At 50.5% G+C, this 13,066-nt stretch overlaps 1 protein-coding gene across 1 annotated transcript; it reads right to left on the bottom strand.

Annotated features, from left to right (window-relative positions):
- Window positions 1-7,628: 7,628 nt before the first annotated feature.
- LOC148595849 (olfactory receptor 14C36-like) lies at window positions 7,629-8,609 on the bottom strand. Its single transcript, XM_088540075.1, has one exon. The coding sequence runs from the start codon at window positions 8,607-8,609 to the stop codon at window positions 7,629-7,631; it is 981 nt and encodes a 326-aa protein (XP_088396201.1).
- Window positions 8,610-13,066: the final 4,457 nt, after the last annotated feature.

Genomic DNA, 13,066 nt, shown 5'->3' with positions numbered 1-13,066 from the left:
TGCTGGGCACAAACCGGTAGCTGCCAATCACTTGCTCCTTGCTAGGCAGGGGCTCTTTGCCAATTGGGCAAAAAGACGGCACCCAGAATGCAGAGGAGCACGTCCGCTAGGGCCAGTGAGCCGTGAAGCCACAGCCAGGTCCCTGCAGCGGACTGAGGGCGGCTGCGGCCGTGTGAGCTGATAAAGGGCATCTGGCTGTGAGCTCACAGAAGCCCATGAGGTGGCATCAGTCCTGGTGAGATGACAAACTGGGACATGCTCACCCCACGCTGCTGCCTGCGGCCCCACGTCCACCACCGTGCAAGATGGCCCCTGAAAGCGCATCACTCCTCTGTTGCTTGGCCCAGGACTTGTTCTTGAAGGCTGGGGAGGCTTCTTCTTGTCTGCATGAGATTGCTGCATGAGATTGATTATCTCCAGGTCGAGCAAGGAAACGCTGTATTTCTGCTTTCCTGCTTTGCGCGTGTCCCCCCTTTCTAAGCTCATATGGAGAGGCCCCTTCACCACTTCTTCCTTTATGCTTGCCCTGCTCAAGCCGCGCTCCCGTCCGCAGCTCCTCCCACTCTAGCAAAGTTTTTAAAGCCCTGTGGGCAAGCCAAACTTGGATCTACCAAGTGAAAAGAGTCTTGGAGATGTGCTTGCTTTGCCTTTCACTAGGAAAGCTGACTTGTTCCCCCTTGAAATCAAATATTTTGGCTTTTCTGGACAAGAAGGGAGAACAAGTACTCACAGGGCAGAGATGCTGCTTGTGAAAAAGCTCTAGAACAACATAAAAATGTGTAAAGGGAGCCGCCCACACCCTCCCCCATCCCACATGATAGGGAAAGTATGCCACATCAGATGTCACCGCTCACAAACAAAATGCAAGTTATCATGATTTGCTGATTTGGCTCTATAAAAGATGGTCACTCTTGCCACGGTTTTGGAGACCTCACGGGTGGATGCACCACGTAAGACCTCCCAGTTGCCAGGAAGGTTCTCCAAATCCTCACCACAACAGGGACTCCCCAGCGAGTGCGGATCTGGCTGATGATGACAGATGATGTCATATTTAGGCAATTGGTGATGTATCTTTTAATCACTGTTCTAATATAGTAATGGTTAGGTGCATTACCTTGCTTATTTTGTCTGTTGCTAAAACCAGTGTGTAATAAGTTTATTTTGTGAAATGTATCATTCTGTACTGCCTTAATATTAACAGTGAAATAAGACCATTCTTTCCAGTGGCGTCTGGTTCTTTCCGTCGCCCCGTCTGCCCCAGTCAATTGGCAAAACACCATGTTCTTTGCAGATGCCCATTGCAGCTCTCAGGATGCAAGGTTGGCCTCTGATTTTCAGCCTTGCAGGCCACAGTATTTCTGAAGGCAGCTGTACTTCTGGTCTGGTACTGCTTCCTGCAGCTGGTCACCCTCAAATCAAGACCAGTTGGAGGGGGCCACAAGTGTTTCGAGCCAGCTCTGAAGAGGTGACTAAGGACACAAGTTGCACCTGGAGTTCTCTCAGCCAGCAGTTGCCTGCTGCAGGGTAGTGAGGAGGCAAGTGTTGCTGTACTCTTCATTTGGTAAATGGGTGTCTTGGTTTTCATGCAATGTTTGTTGGTCGGGTCAGAGATTCCTCCTTCCTGGATCCTGTGGTGTAAAGAAAGAAGGAAAACTCTCCAGTGCTCCATGCTTTCTGTCCTTTCTTTTGTCCAAACCTGATTCCTGGGCTCTACATAGCAGTCAGCAGATGGCCTGGAGGTGTGGATCTTGTCACCTCGGGTCCTGCCTTAGAGCCCGTTCACTTAAAATGCAGTGGGCATTGGTGGCAAGTAAAACTGTCTTTCCTTTTGCCACAGTCAAGGAGGACAAAGAGCAGGACCAGTTCTTGTGGTTTTGTTCTCATTGCAAGTCAAGTTTGTTCAGTGTCCCGTGGCTCAACTGTTTTTTAGCAACATCCATGAGCTGCTGTAGGTTCAGACAAGCCCTGGAAGCAGCAGTCCTCTTCCCCTGTGACCCTCTTCATCCTGCCGGGGCTGATTTTCAGCCAGAAATCCCTCTCAGCACACACCTCCCCATCCTGTGAAAGGCAGGAGTGCAGGACTGTAGAGGAAGGGCACATGCTGTGTGTGACAGCATGGCTTTCCATCCCGTGGGTGACTGTGACACCACCCGATAATCCCCCCTCCTGACCACCTTCCAAGGAGAAAAAGAGCTCAGTTCCAGTGCTGAGCTGTGCCGGTGCTCTTCTTTCTCATCATGCTCCTTTACATGCCCCAAGACCCCGGCCCTTATGGCCCTGAGCAGCAAGTGTGTGTTACAAGCAGTATGCGAATTACTGCCTGATGACTTTTAAAAGAAGGAAAAGATACCTCTTCTCTTGCTGCTCTCCAAGAAAAAGCAGCCCAGCCTGAACCAGACAATGCCTGTAACAAGACCAAGCAAGGCAGAGCAAGGTCCTTCCTTGCGCTCAGCTTCTTCTATTCCCAGTTGACACTTTGACCATGCAGGTGGCAGGTGAAGTTGTCTGAGGTGTGAAACACAGGAATAAAACCAGAGGAGAAAGTGCCACTTGTGCACTTTGAGATGTGATCGTGACACATGCAATGGTGCAGCGTGACAAACAGAGAAGGGGTAAAGGGAAGCAAGCTAACCATCAGGAGGCATGAAGGCACTGTGAGATGCAGTGCCATAAATGCAGCATTCCAGTGTGAGCCCCTTTTTGCATCTATCAGGCGGTGCTCAGAGAGTCTCTGATGTGTGAAGGTCGCTTGCCAAGGGCCAGAGGTACAAGCAGTGTAACTGGAAGGACTCGATTTCTTCCAGTTCATGGAGCTCTGTCAGACGTGGGCACAGAACAGTGCAAGAGAGTCCCCTCAGAGCCCATGGTTTTGTGGGTGTCCAGTTTGCTGAAGTGAGCGCTACTCAGATCCTCCTCCAGCAAGGGAAAGTCTTCCTTTCTCCATTTCTCCATGGTCTCCAGGGCCTAGGATTCCTGAGGGTCACTCTTAGCACTAAAGCCTGAGGCAAAGGTGGCCTTTTCTGTGTCCTCTCTCACCAGGACTCTTGGCCCATTTAGCACCAGGCCTGTATTTTCCCTAGTCCACCTTTTGTTCCTGCTGTATTGCTGTATTGTATTTTAAATAATTATTTATTATTATTTTATCAGGAAGATAAGAGTAAAAATTCATAAAGAAATAAATGAAGAGCACATGTTTCATGCCAAGTACCTGGGAATGACAAGTGACTGCACACAGGACAGTTTTGACACTGACATTGTACCCATTGAGGAAGTTTCCTCAGTGCCTCCTTGAGCTCCTTGTTCCTTATGCTGCAGACAACGGGGTTCAGTGCTGGAGGCACCACTGAGTACAGAATGGCCAGTACAGAGAGATCCAGAGCTGGGAAGGGTATGGAGTGGGGAGAGGGGGGAATAAAGTGGCTAAGTGGCTATTTCACTGCCCCTGTGCCCGGGCGTAGGAGTCAGACCCAACCAAATGGATATCATGACCTCTAATCCCTCCGGGGGACTGCAGATGACTGCACAGTCCAGGGCACCTGGACTGCAGAGCATTTCCAAGGGTGCTCGTTGTGTCCAGTTGTGCCTATACATCCTGCCCCTGGTATTTGATAGATGGTGACCCAGAGGGCTCTCCGTTCTCCCTTCTTCCTGACAGTTGGGTCCTCACTGCCTCTCCTGAGACTGCAGAGTCCTCTTTTGCCTGCGAATACCCAGTGCTTTACCTCTAAGAAACTCCATCTTTGAGGAGCTCTCCCTTTATGAGGCTCTACTCACAGTCCATCCCAGGCATATGCTGTCCCAGGAGGATCTCTGTGCTCTCCTGACATCACCAGCTTCCCCTCCATGAGAACAGCCGTCTGACACTGTGCCTTAATACGTAGAAGAGTTGTGCATGTGTAAATCCATGACCATTCAGCCTCTCCACTATCCTTGGACTCTGATAGGTGAATTCCCAAACCAGCCCTTGGTCTCTGAAAGATCATTACATGATTCTGAGCTCTGTGTTGCTGAACCCATGGAGAATCCTGTGCAGCAGGCCCTTGAGGGATGCAAGTCCTTGGGCCTATTCTTGACACCAGCTTTGGAGGAAAAGCCCAGCTTTCACGCACGGTACTGATAGAAATTACTTTATTACAGAGATACTGTTAAGGAGCCAGTCCTTGTCCAGCATTCCACACAATTTAGGGTATCAGGTGAGACAGAGCAGGCACCGTAAAAAGGGGAATGAATACAAGTAGTTGTGTAGGAACACGATAACAATTATTATCACTAATAAAAGCCACAATAAAAATAACATGAAGAAGCAATGCTCAATCCAATTACGGAATACAGAAAGTGTCATTTGTGGAGAGATGCGGAAAAATTACCACTGCTTAAAAAGGTCCATGAAATCACTTTCCTAATGGCATCCTTGAGCTCCTTGTTCCTCATGCTGTAGATGAGGGGGTTCACTGCTGGAGGCACCAACGAGTACAGAACAGCCAGCACCAGATCCAGAGATGGGAGGAGATGGAGGGGAGCTTTAGGTAGGCAAACACTACAGTGCTGACAAAGAGGGAGACCACAGCCAGGTGCGGGAGGCACATGGAAAGGACTTTGTGCCGGCCCTGCTCAGAGGGGATCCTCAGCACAGCTCTGAAGATCTGCACGTAGGACACCACAATGAAAATGAAACACCCAAAGGCTAAACAGGCACTAACCACAATAACCCCAGCTTCCCCGGGGTAGGAGTGTGAGCAGGAGAGCTTGAGGATCTGGGGGATCTCACAAAAGAACTGCTCCACCACATTGCCTTGGCAGAGTGGTATGGAAAAATGTGTTCCCAGTGTGCAGGAGAGCATTGAGAAAGCCACTGGCCCAGGCAGCTGCTGCCATTTTGACACAAGCTCTGCTGCCCAGGAGGGTCCCATAATGCAGGGGTCTGCAGATGGCAACATAGCGGTCGTAGGCCATGACAGTGAGGAGAAAATACTCTGCTGATACAAAAATAGTACAACTTAAGACCTACCCAAAACATCCCAAGTAGGAAATGGCTCTGGTGTCTATCAGGGAATTGTGCATGGATCTGGGGACAGTTGTGGAGATGAATCCAAAGTCGAGGAGGGAGAGATTGAGGAGGAAGAAGTACATGGGGGTGTGGAGGTGGTGGTCACAGGCTACGGCTGTGATGATGAGGCCGTTGGCCAGGAGGGCAGCCAGGTAGATGCTCAGGAAGAGCGAGAAGTGCAAGAGCTGCAGCTCCCGCCTGTCTGCGAATGGCAGGAGGAGGAACTCGTTGAGGGAGCTGCTGTTGGACATTTCCTCCCCATCCATATGGGAGACTCACCAAGGGAAAAACAGACAGAGACAAGTTAGAAGGACACTCTTAAAAGGAAAATAAACAAACTAATGAAGTTTTCTCATCTATTTGTCTCATTCCCAGATCTCTGAGGCTCATGGTTCTTCTAGCTAGAAAATGATGTCACTCTAAAAAGAGAGCAGCCCCTGCTGAGAGAAGAGTCTGGTGTCAGAGTGCCCATCTCTGACCTTCTCACCCTTTCTACATGCACCTGAGGGTGGTCTCCACACTCCCCTTCTAGCAAACAACACATACGACCCTTTTCTGCTGCCCATTTACAGCCTCCCACCATCACTTCCATACTATCAGGATTTCCATAGGTTCCCCATGTGTCGCTGAGATACCACAGATATGCCATGAGACAGCAGAGGCTTTCTGGAGGGCAGGGACAGCCTGCAGGACACCACAGGGTAACAGCCAAACGATTGTCAGGATTTAAGAGGGAATTTCCTTAAGCGACAGTCAACTCATTTTCCTGTACTGCATTTCCCGGAGCTCCACAGGACAGAATGGGGCTGTGGAGACCTCACTCCTTTGGAAATCCTTCTTTTCCACTACTTGTAGCTTTGGTGCCTGAACTGCAGCTGAATACTCCCAACCACAGGAAGCAGAGAGCAAGAACAGGAGCAGCATGGACAGGAGAAGGATTAAGGAGCAACACCATGACCCTGTTGCCAAGGGAGGCAAGGAGAGGGACAGAGAAGCATTCTGGAAAACCTTCTCTTTACCCGCAGGGTATGGCAGCTTGCAGAGGGGGACATTGCAGCACTGCCCCTCTCAGCCCTTTGGTGGGGAGGCACCAAAGAGATGCCCCTCTCCCCTGCCACAGCTCTGGCTGCAGAGTTCAGCCGGAGTCCCATGTCCTGCAGTTCCTTCTCCTTCCCTGCCCATCTCTGCTGCCTGGAGCTGTCCCTGCTGGCAGCTCTTTCTCTGTCCCATTGTCTTGTCCCTGTCACTGCTCAAAGATCCCATGTCACCCTCTGGGTGCTCAGTTCTGCCCTACAGAAACCTCTGGCAATGTCCAGGATCAGCTCTGTGGTTGCAGGTTGAAATGAGCAGGTCACATAAAGTCCTGGGATGCTGCAAAGAAGATGCTGCTGCTTCCTTTAGACTAAAGTGGGGATGGAGCAGCTCACTGACGTTTCTCACAGACCTCCTAATCTCTCAGAGTAAAAGTTTACGACTCCCAGCTCACTGCCAAAACAGAAAACTTGTCCCTTCATTCTCCCTGTCAAAATGAGGAAAGTGAAAGTGCAGAGACCTGAAGGAAAGCTCCTTCTCCTTCAAGCAGCTCTTCTCTTGACTTTCCTCTTGAAAGGACCCCTCAGACATGTCCTGCACATGTGCTGGAGCTGTGAGCAGAACGGGGAAATAACGTGGCTAAGGGTGACATTTCACTGTCCCTGTGGCTATGGGTAGGAGTCAGACCCAACCAAATGGGGTCACGACCTCTAATCCCTCCGGGGGACTGCAGATGACTGCACAGTCCAGGGCACCTGGACTGCAGAGCATTTCCAACGGTGCTTGTTGTGTCCAGTTGTGCCTATACATCCTGCCCCTGGTATTTGATAGATGGTGACACAGAGGGCTCTCCGTTCTCCCTTCTTCCTGACAGTTGAGTCCTCACTGCCTCTCCTGAGACTGCAGAGTCCTCTTTTGCCTGCGAATACCCAGTGCTTTACCTCTAAGAAACCCCATCTTCGAGGACCTCTCCCTTTATGAGGCTCTACTCACAGACCATCCCAGGCATATGCTGTCCCAGGAGGATCTCTGTGCTCTCCTGACACCTCCAGCTTCCCCTCCATGAGAACAGCCATCTGACACTGTGCCTGAATACGTAGGAGAGCTGTGCATGTGTAAATCCATGACCATTCAGCCTCTCCACTATCCTTGGACTCTGAGAGGTGAATTTCCAAACCAGCCCTTGGTCTCTGAAAGATTATTACATGATTCTGAGCTCTGTGTTGCTGAACCCATGGAGAATCCTGTGCAGCAGGAGGGGTACAAGTCCTTGGGCCTATTCTTGACACCAGCTTTGGAGGAAAAGCCCAGCTTTCACGCACTGTACTAGTAGAAATTACTTTATTAGAGATACTGTTAAGGATCCAGTCCTTGTCCAGCATTTGACAGAATTTAGGGTATCAGGTGAGACAGAGAAGACACTGTAAAAAGGGGAATGAATACAAGTAGTTGTGTACGAACATGATAACAATTATTATCACTAGTAAAAGTCTTAATAAAAATAACATGAAGAAACAATGCTCAATCCAGTTATGGGATACAGAAAAAGTCATTTGTGGAGAGATGTGGAAAAATTACCACTGCTTAAAAAGGTCCATGAAATCACTTTCCTAATGGCATCCTTGAGCTCCTTGTTCCTCATGCTGTAGATGAGGGGGTTCACTGCTGGAGGCACCACTGAGTACAGAACAGCCAGCACCAGATCCAGAGCTGGGGAGGAGATAGAGGGGGGCTTCAGGTAGGCAAACAGACCAGTGCTGACAAACAGGGAGACCATGACCAGGTGCGGGAGGCACATGGAAAAGGCTTTGTGCCGGCCCTGCTCAGAGGGGATCCTCAGCACAGCTCTGAAGATCTGCATGTAGGACACCACAATGAAAGTGAAACACCCAAAGGATAAACAGCCAGTAAGCACAATAATCCCAACTTCCTTGAGGTAGGAATTTGAGCAGGAGAGCTTGAGGATCTGGGGGATCTCACAGAAGAACTGCTCCACCACATTGCCTTGGCAGAGGGGTAGGGAAAATGTGTTCCCAGTGTACAGAAGAGCATTGAGAAAGCCACTGGCCCAGGCAGCTGCTGCCATTTTGACACAAGCCCTGGTGCCCAGGAGGGTGCACCAGGGCTTGTGCAGGGGTCTGCAGATGGCAACATAGCGGTCATAGGCCATGACTGTGAGGAGATAAAACTGTGCTGATACGAAAATAGTAAAAATTAAGACCTGTCCAACACATCCCAAGTAGGAAATGGCCCTGGTTTTCCACAGGGAATTGTGCATGGATTTGGGAACAGTCGTGGAGATGCAGCCAAAGTCGAGGAGGGAGAGGTTGAGGAGGAAGAAGTACATGGGGGTGTGGAGGCGGTGGTCACAGGCTACAGCTGTGATGATGAGGCCGTTGGCCAGGAGGGCAGCCAGGTAGATGGCCAGGAAGAGCGAGAAGTGCAAGAGCTGCAGCTCCCGCGTGTCTGAGAATGGCAGGAGCAGGAATTCTTTGCGGGAGCTGCTGTTGGACCTTTCCTCCCCATACATATGGGGGACTCACCAAGGGAAAAAACAGACAGAGACAAGTTATGAGACACTCTTAAAAGGAAAATAAAGAAATTAATGAAGTTTTCTTATCTTTTTGTCTCATTCCCAGATCTCTGAGGCTCATGCCTTTTCTAATAAGAAAATGTTACTCTAAAAAGAGAGCAGCCCCTGCTGAGAGCAGAGTCTGGTTTCAGAGTGCCCATCTCTGACCTTCTCACCCTTTCTGCATGCACGTGAGGGAGGTCTCCACACTCCCCTTCTAGCAAACAACACATAAGACCCTTTTCTGCTGCCCATTTACAGCCTCCCGCTATCACTTCCAAAATATCAGTATTTCCATAGGTTCCCCATGGGTCGCTGAGATACCACAGATATGCCATGAGACAGCAGAGGCTTTCTGGAGGGCAGGGACAGCCTGCAGGACACCACAGGATAACAGCCAAATGATTGTGAGGATTTAAGATGGACTTTCCTTAAGGGACAGTCCACTCATTTCCCTGTACTGCATTTCCCGGAGCTCCACAGGACAGAATGGGGCTGTGGAGACCTCACTCCCTTGGAAATCCCTCTTTTCCACTACTTGTAGCTTTGGTGCCTGAACTGCAGCTGAGTACTCCCAACCACAGGAAGCAGAGAGCAAGAACAGGAGCAGCATGGACAGGAGAAGGATTAAGGAGCAACACCATGACCCTGTTGCCAAGGGAGGCAAGGAGAGGGACAGAGAGGCATTCTGCAAAACCGTCACTTTACCCGCAGGGTATGGCACCTTTCAGAGGGGGACATTGCAGCACTGCCCCTCTCAGCCCTTTGGTGGGGAGGCACCAAAGAGATGCCCCTCTCCCTGCCACAGCTCTGGCTGCAGAGTTCAGCCAGAGTCCCATGCCCTGCAGTTCCTTCTCCTTCCCTGCCCATCTCTGCTGCCTGGAGCTGTCCCTGCTGGCAGCTCTTTCTCTGTCCCAATGTCTTGTCCCTGTCACTGCTCAAAGATCCCATGTCACCCTCTGGGTGCTCAGTTCTGCCCTACAGAAACCTCTGGCAATGTCCAGGGGCAGCTCTGTGGTTGCAGGTCGGAATGAGCAGCTCACAGAAAGTCCTAGGATGCTGCAAAGAAGATGCTGCTGCTTCCTTTAGACTAAAGTGGGGATGAAGCAGCTCACTGACGTTTCTCACAGACCTGTTAATCTCTCAGAGTGAAGGTTTACGACTCCCAGCTCATTGCCAAAACAGAAAACTTGTTCCTTCATTCTCCCTGTGAAAATGAGGAAAGTGAAAGTGCAGAGACCTGAAGGAAAGCTCCTTCTCCTTCAAGCAGCTCTTCTCTTGCTTTTCCTCTTGAAAGGACCCCTCAGACATGTCCTGTGCATGTGCTGGAGCTGTGAGCAGAACCTGACCCCTGCAGCACCTCTCAAAGGCAGAAAGAACCTGCCCTGCCAGGGATCTCTCTTCCCACCCAAAGCTTCTCCCCACAGCAGCACAGGGAGCTCCCTGGAGAGGCTGTGTGCTGACCCTCACGGGTGGCAGAGTCACTGCCCTGGGCAAACAGCACCATGAGGTACAGGGACACTGCTCTGAATCACAGCCCCAGGCAGACCTTGGTGCACTCCCTGCCTTCACAGCCCTACAGCCCTGTGTTCAAGTGGCATAGCCAAGAGAAGCATACCCTGATCCTCTGACCATGTGTCAGGGAATCCCTGCAATGAAGCATCTCCTCCTCCTGCTATGTCCTGCTTACTCCAGAAAAGAGACCATTAAAAATCCTGTGAGCCATGGTTTGGTTGGGATGCAGACACCCCCTCCAGGAACCTCAGCAGCATTGCCCTGCAGACAGAGACTCACTGTTTCAAGCGCTGTGAAGATTTCCCCCACAATGAGCTCTGCTCCCGCTCCACACTGCCGTTCCCCTCTCGCTGCCTTCTCTCCTCTGCTGTCCGCAGCAGCAGGCAGTGCCCGCAGCCCTGCTGCTCTTGGCACAGGAGCTGCTCCTGCACTCGGCTGTCTCTGGGCAGTGCTGCCAGGCTGCCACGAGCTGCCTCCGTCCCAGGAGCCTGGCCCCGCTCAGGAGCAGAGGAACAGCTGAACTCACCAATTTCTCTGTCCCTCGTGCTCCCTCCTCCTGGGGAATGTTCCCTCAAGCAAACTAAAATAATCATCTGTTTTCCTTTTCTCATGAGTGGAGAGGGATTCCAACATTGCAATTTATTTCAGCAAGGAATGAGGAGCTATGAAAGTTGTGAATGTCCCACTCTGGAAGAATGATTTTCATCTCACAATCAGACAGGGATGCCTAGATGGGACAAAAGTGAACTCACTGAGACGTGGTTCAGGTTTTGTTTAGGATTAATCAATCTGGGCATTACAGAATTCAGACCCCCCAGGCTTGGGTCTGAAGTGATATTTTGATTTTTCCTGTAAATTCCACAGACACCATCGGTGGGATTCCCCTTGCCAAAAACAAAGTGAGCAAAACACAGAGGTCTGCATGTGTGCTCTGTCTAAGATCCCACTATAATCATAGGGATAATCATTTTAGATGGAAGAGTCAGTCGCTTGCACACAGATATCTGGCGATAGCTGAAGAGACAGATGTGGTCCAAGGCAGATGTGCCACACACAGATGTGGTGTCAGTGTCTGCTTGCTGTGATGCAGGGACTGGGGGACCTGCATCATCCTAGAGGATGAGGTGAGGATCAGGTGGGGAATTGTCTTGGCTATCTTAAATGACCTCCTACTGCCAAATACAACTAGAGCCCCACTCACTCCAGCTGAGGCAGAGGAAGATTCCAGCATTAACCAGCAGCTCTTGTAATTCAGCACGGACACTTGATTTGATGGCATTGAAAAGTGCTGGAAGAGCCTTGTCAGATGCCTGGCTTGTCCAGCTCAATCATATGTCTCTAGCAGATTGGACCTACAGGGAAACTATCCCTGCCAACAGGGAGCAAGTGCTCCAGAGAATCCTAGGGTTCCATCCTGAACCCAAATAAATGAAATCCAGCACTGTCTGTAGGGAAAGTCCATCCCGTCTACATCCATGTGTGCTGCATAAATGAGAGGCACATCACACCAAGGTATTTTGAGACTCTTTGCACTCTCAAGCCCTTCTTGCTCTCCTCCCCTCAACTTCTGCTCACTCCATCATATTATATGAACAGGGACTGGGCTAATGAGGACCTCAGGGTGGCTGGATCACAGGCTGTCAAGGTCCATGGACATCGTCAGGGGCACCTTGTCCTTCCTGGAGATCTGTGCAAGAAGTCTGTCATAGGTCCAGTATAGCCACAGAGTCACCTCAGGCAGAACCCCCTTTCCTGCTGTTTCTCCATGACCCAGCTCTGTGTCCTCCTGGCCTCAGACACTGTTGGATTCACTTTCTTAGTGGGAAGCTGCTTCCACCATTGCATTGTTCCTGCTATATATGACGGCATGGCTCTGCTCTGAACTGGGCCGTTGCACACCCAGTGTCTTTGCCTCTTGGTAACAGGTTTCTCTGTGACCATTCTGTTCTCTGTGCCACAGCTGAAGCTCTATAGCCCAAATACATGCAAGTGTAGGCAGCCTGAAGTAGAGGCAGGAGCACATGAAGATGTGCAAGCTGTCGCAGGCCTGAAATATCATTGGAATGGTGGTCAATGGACGATGAGGGAGGATGCCTTTTGTGTGAAGGAGCAGATTGGATGTGTGGAGCTCTTCCTTGGAAGAGGCAAGGTTTGAAGTGAGAGCTTGTGGGTGAGCGTCTCAAGAGGGAGCTCTCCTATTTCTCAGCAGTATAAAAAAAGTCTGTGGATCCGTGGCCCTGGTTCTTGTTGGGCAGACTTTAATCCCCCTATCAGGAGCTGGAAAGGCCAACTGCAGGGTGCAAGCAGTCTGGGAGGCTTCTGGAGGACATTAAGGAGAACTTTTTTGCACAGCTGCCAGATGGCTGATAAGGACGATGCTTTCTGGTATCTGGACATTTCAAACAAGGACAAACCAATCAGGGATGGGATAGTCAGTGTCTGCCTTGCTTACTATGACCATGAGAATCTGGAGTGCCTAATGCTGAGGGGAGTGCAGAAGGACAGTAGCAGAATAGAGACTGGGCTTCAGAAGAGCCGACTTCCTGGCCTGTTCAGGGGTCTGGTGGGGGATCCCAGGGGAGGCAGCTCTCAAGGACATCAGAGCTCAGGAAAGCCAGCAGGTCTTTAAGGACAGACCTGCCAAGCATAAGGATGGGTCATTCCGATACTCACTAAATCTATCAGATACCTCAGGGCACTCAAACCAGCAGATACCGCTTGGGTAGACTGGGATCTCGTTACTTAGCTCCAGGCTAATAGGGCAATGTAGAGGAGAAAAAAAGGCAGAGACAAAGGCAGAGGCATTTAGAAATATTGCCCAGCATCACATTACAAGGACAAGTGCAGGGTCCTGCACCTGGGGAGGAATAACCCCAGACACCAGTATAGATTAGAGGTTG

This window comes from Tinamus guttatus, unplaced genomic scaffold (assembly GCF_059628265.1).
Source record: "Tinamus guttatus ecotype Peru unplaced genomic scaffold, ASM5962826v1 Tinamus_guttatus_pri_ptg000053l, whole genome shotgun sequence".
Classification (NCBI taxonomy): Eukaryota; Metazoa; Chordata; class Aves; order Tinamiformes; family Tinamidae; genus Tinamus; species Tinamus guttatus.
This window is presented reverse-complemented; position numbering and strand designations above follow the sequence as displayed.

What these genes read in the sequence shown, in the direction of transcription:
- LOC148595849 (XM_088540075.1), bottom strand. Translation starts at nt 8,609, where the DNA reads ATGTATGGGGAGGAAAGGTCCAACAGCAGCTCCCGCAAAGAATTCCTG.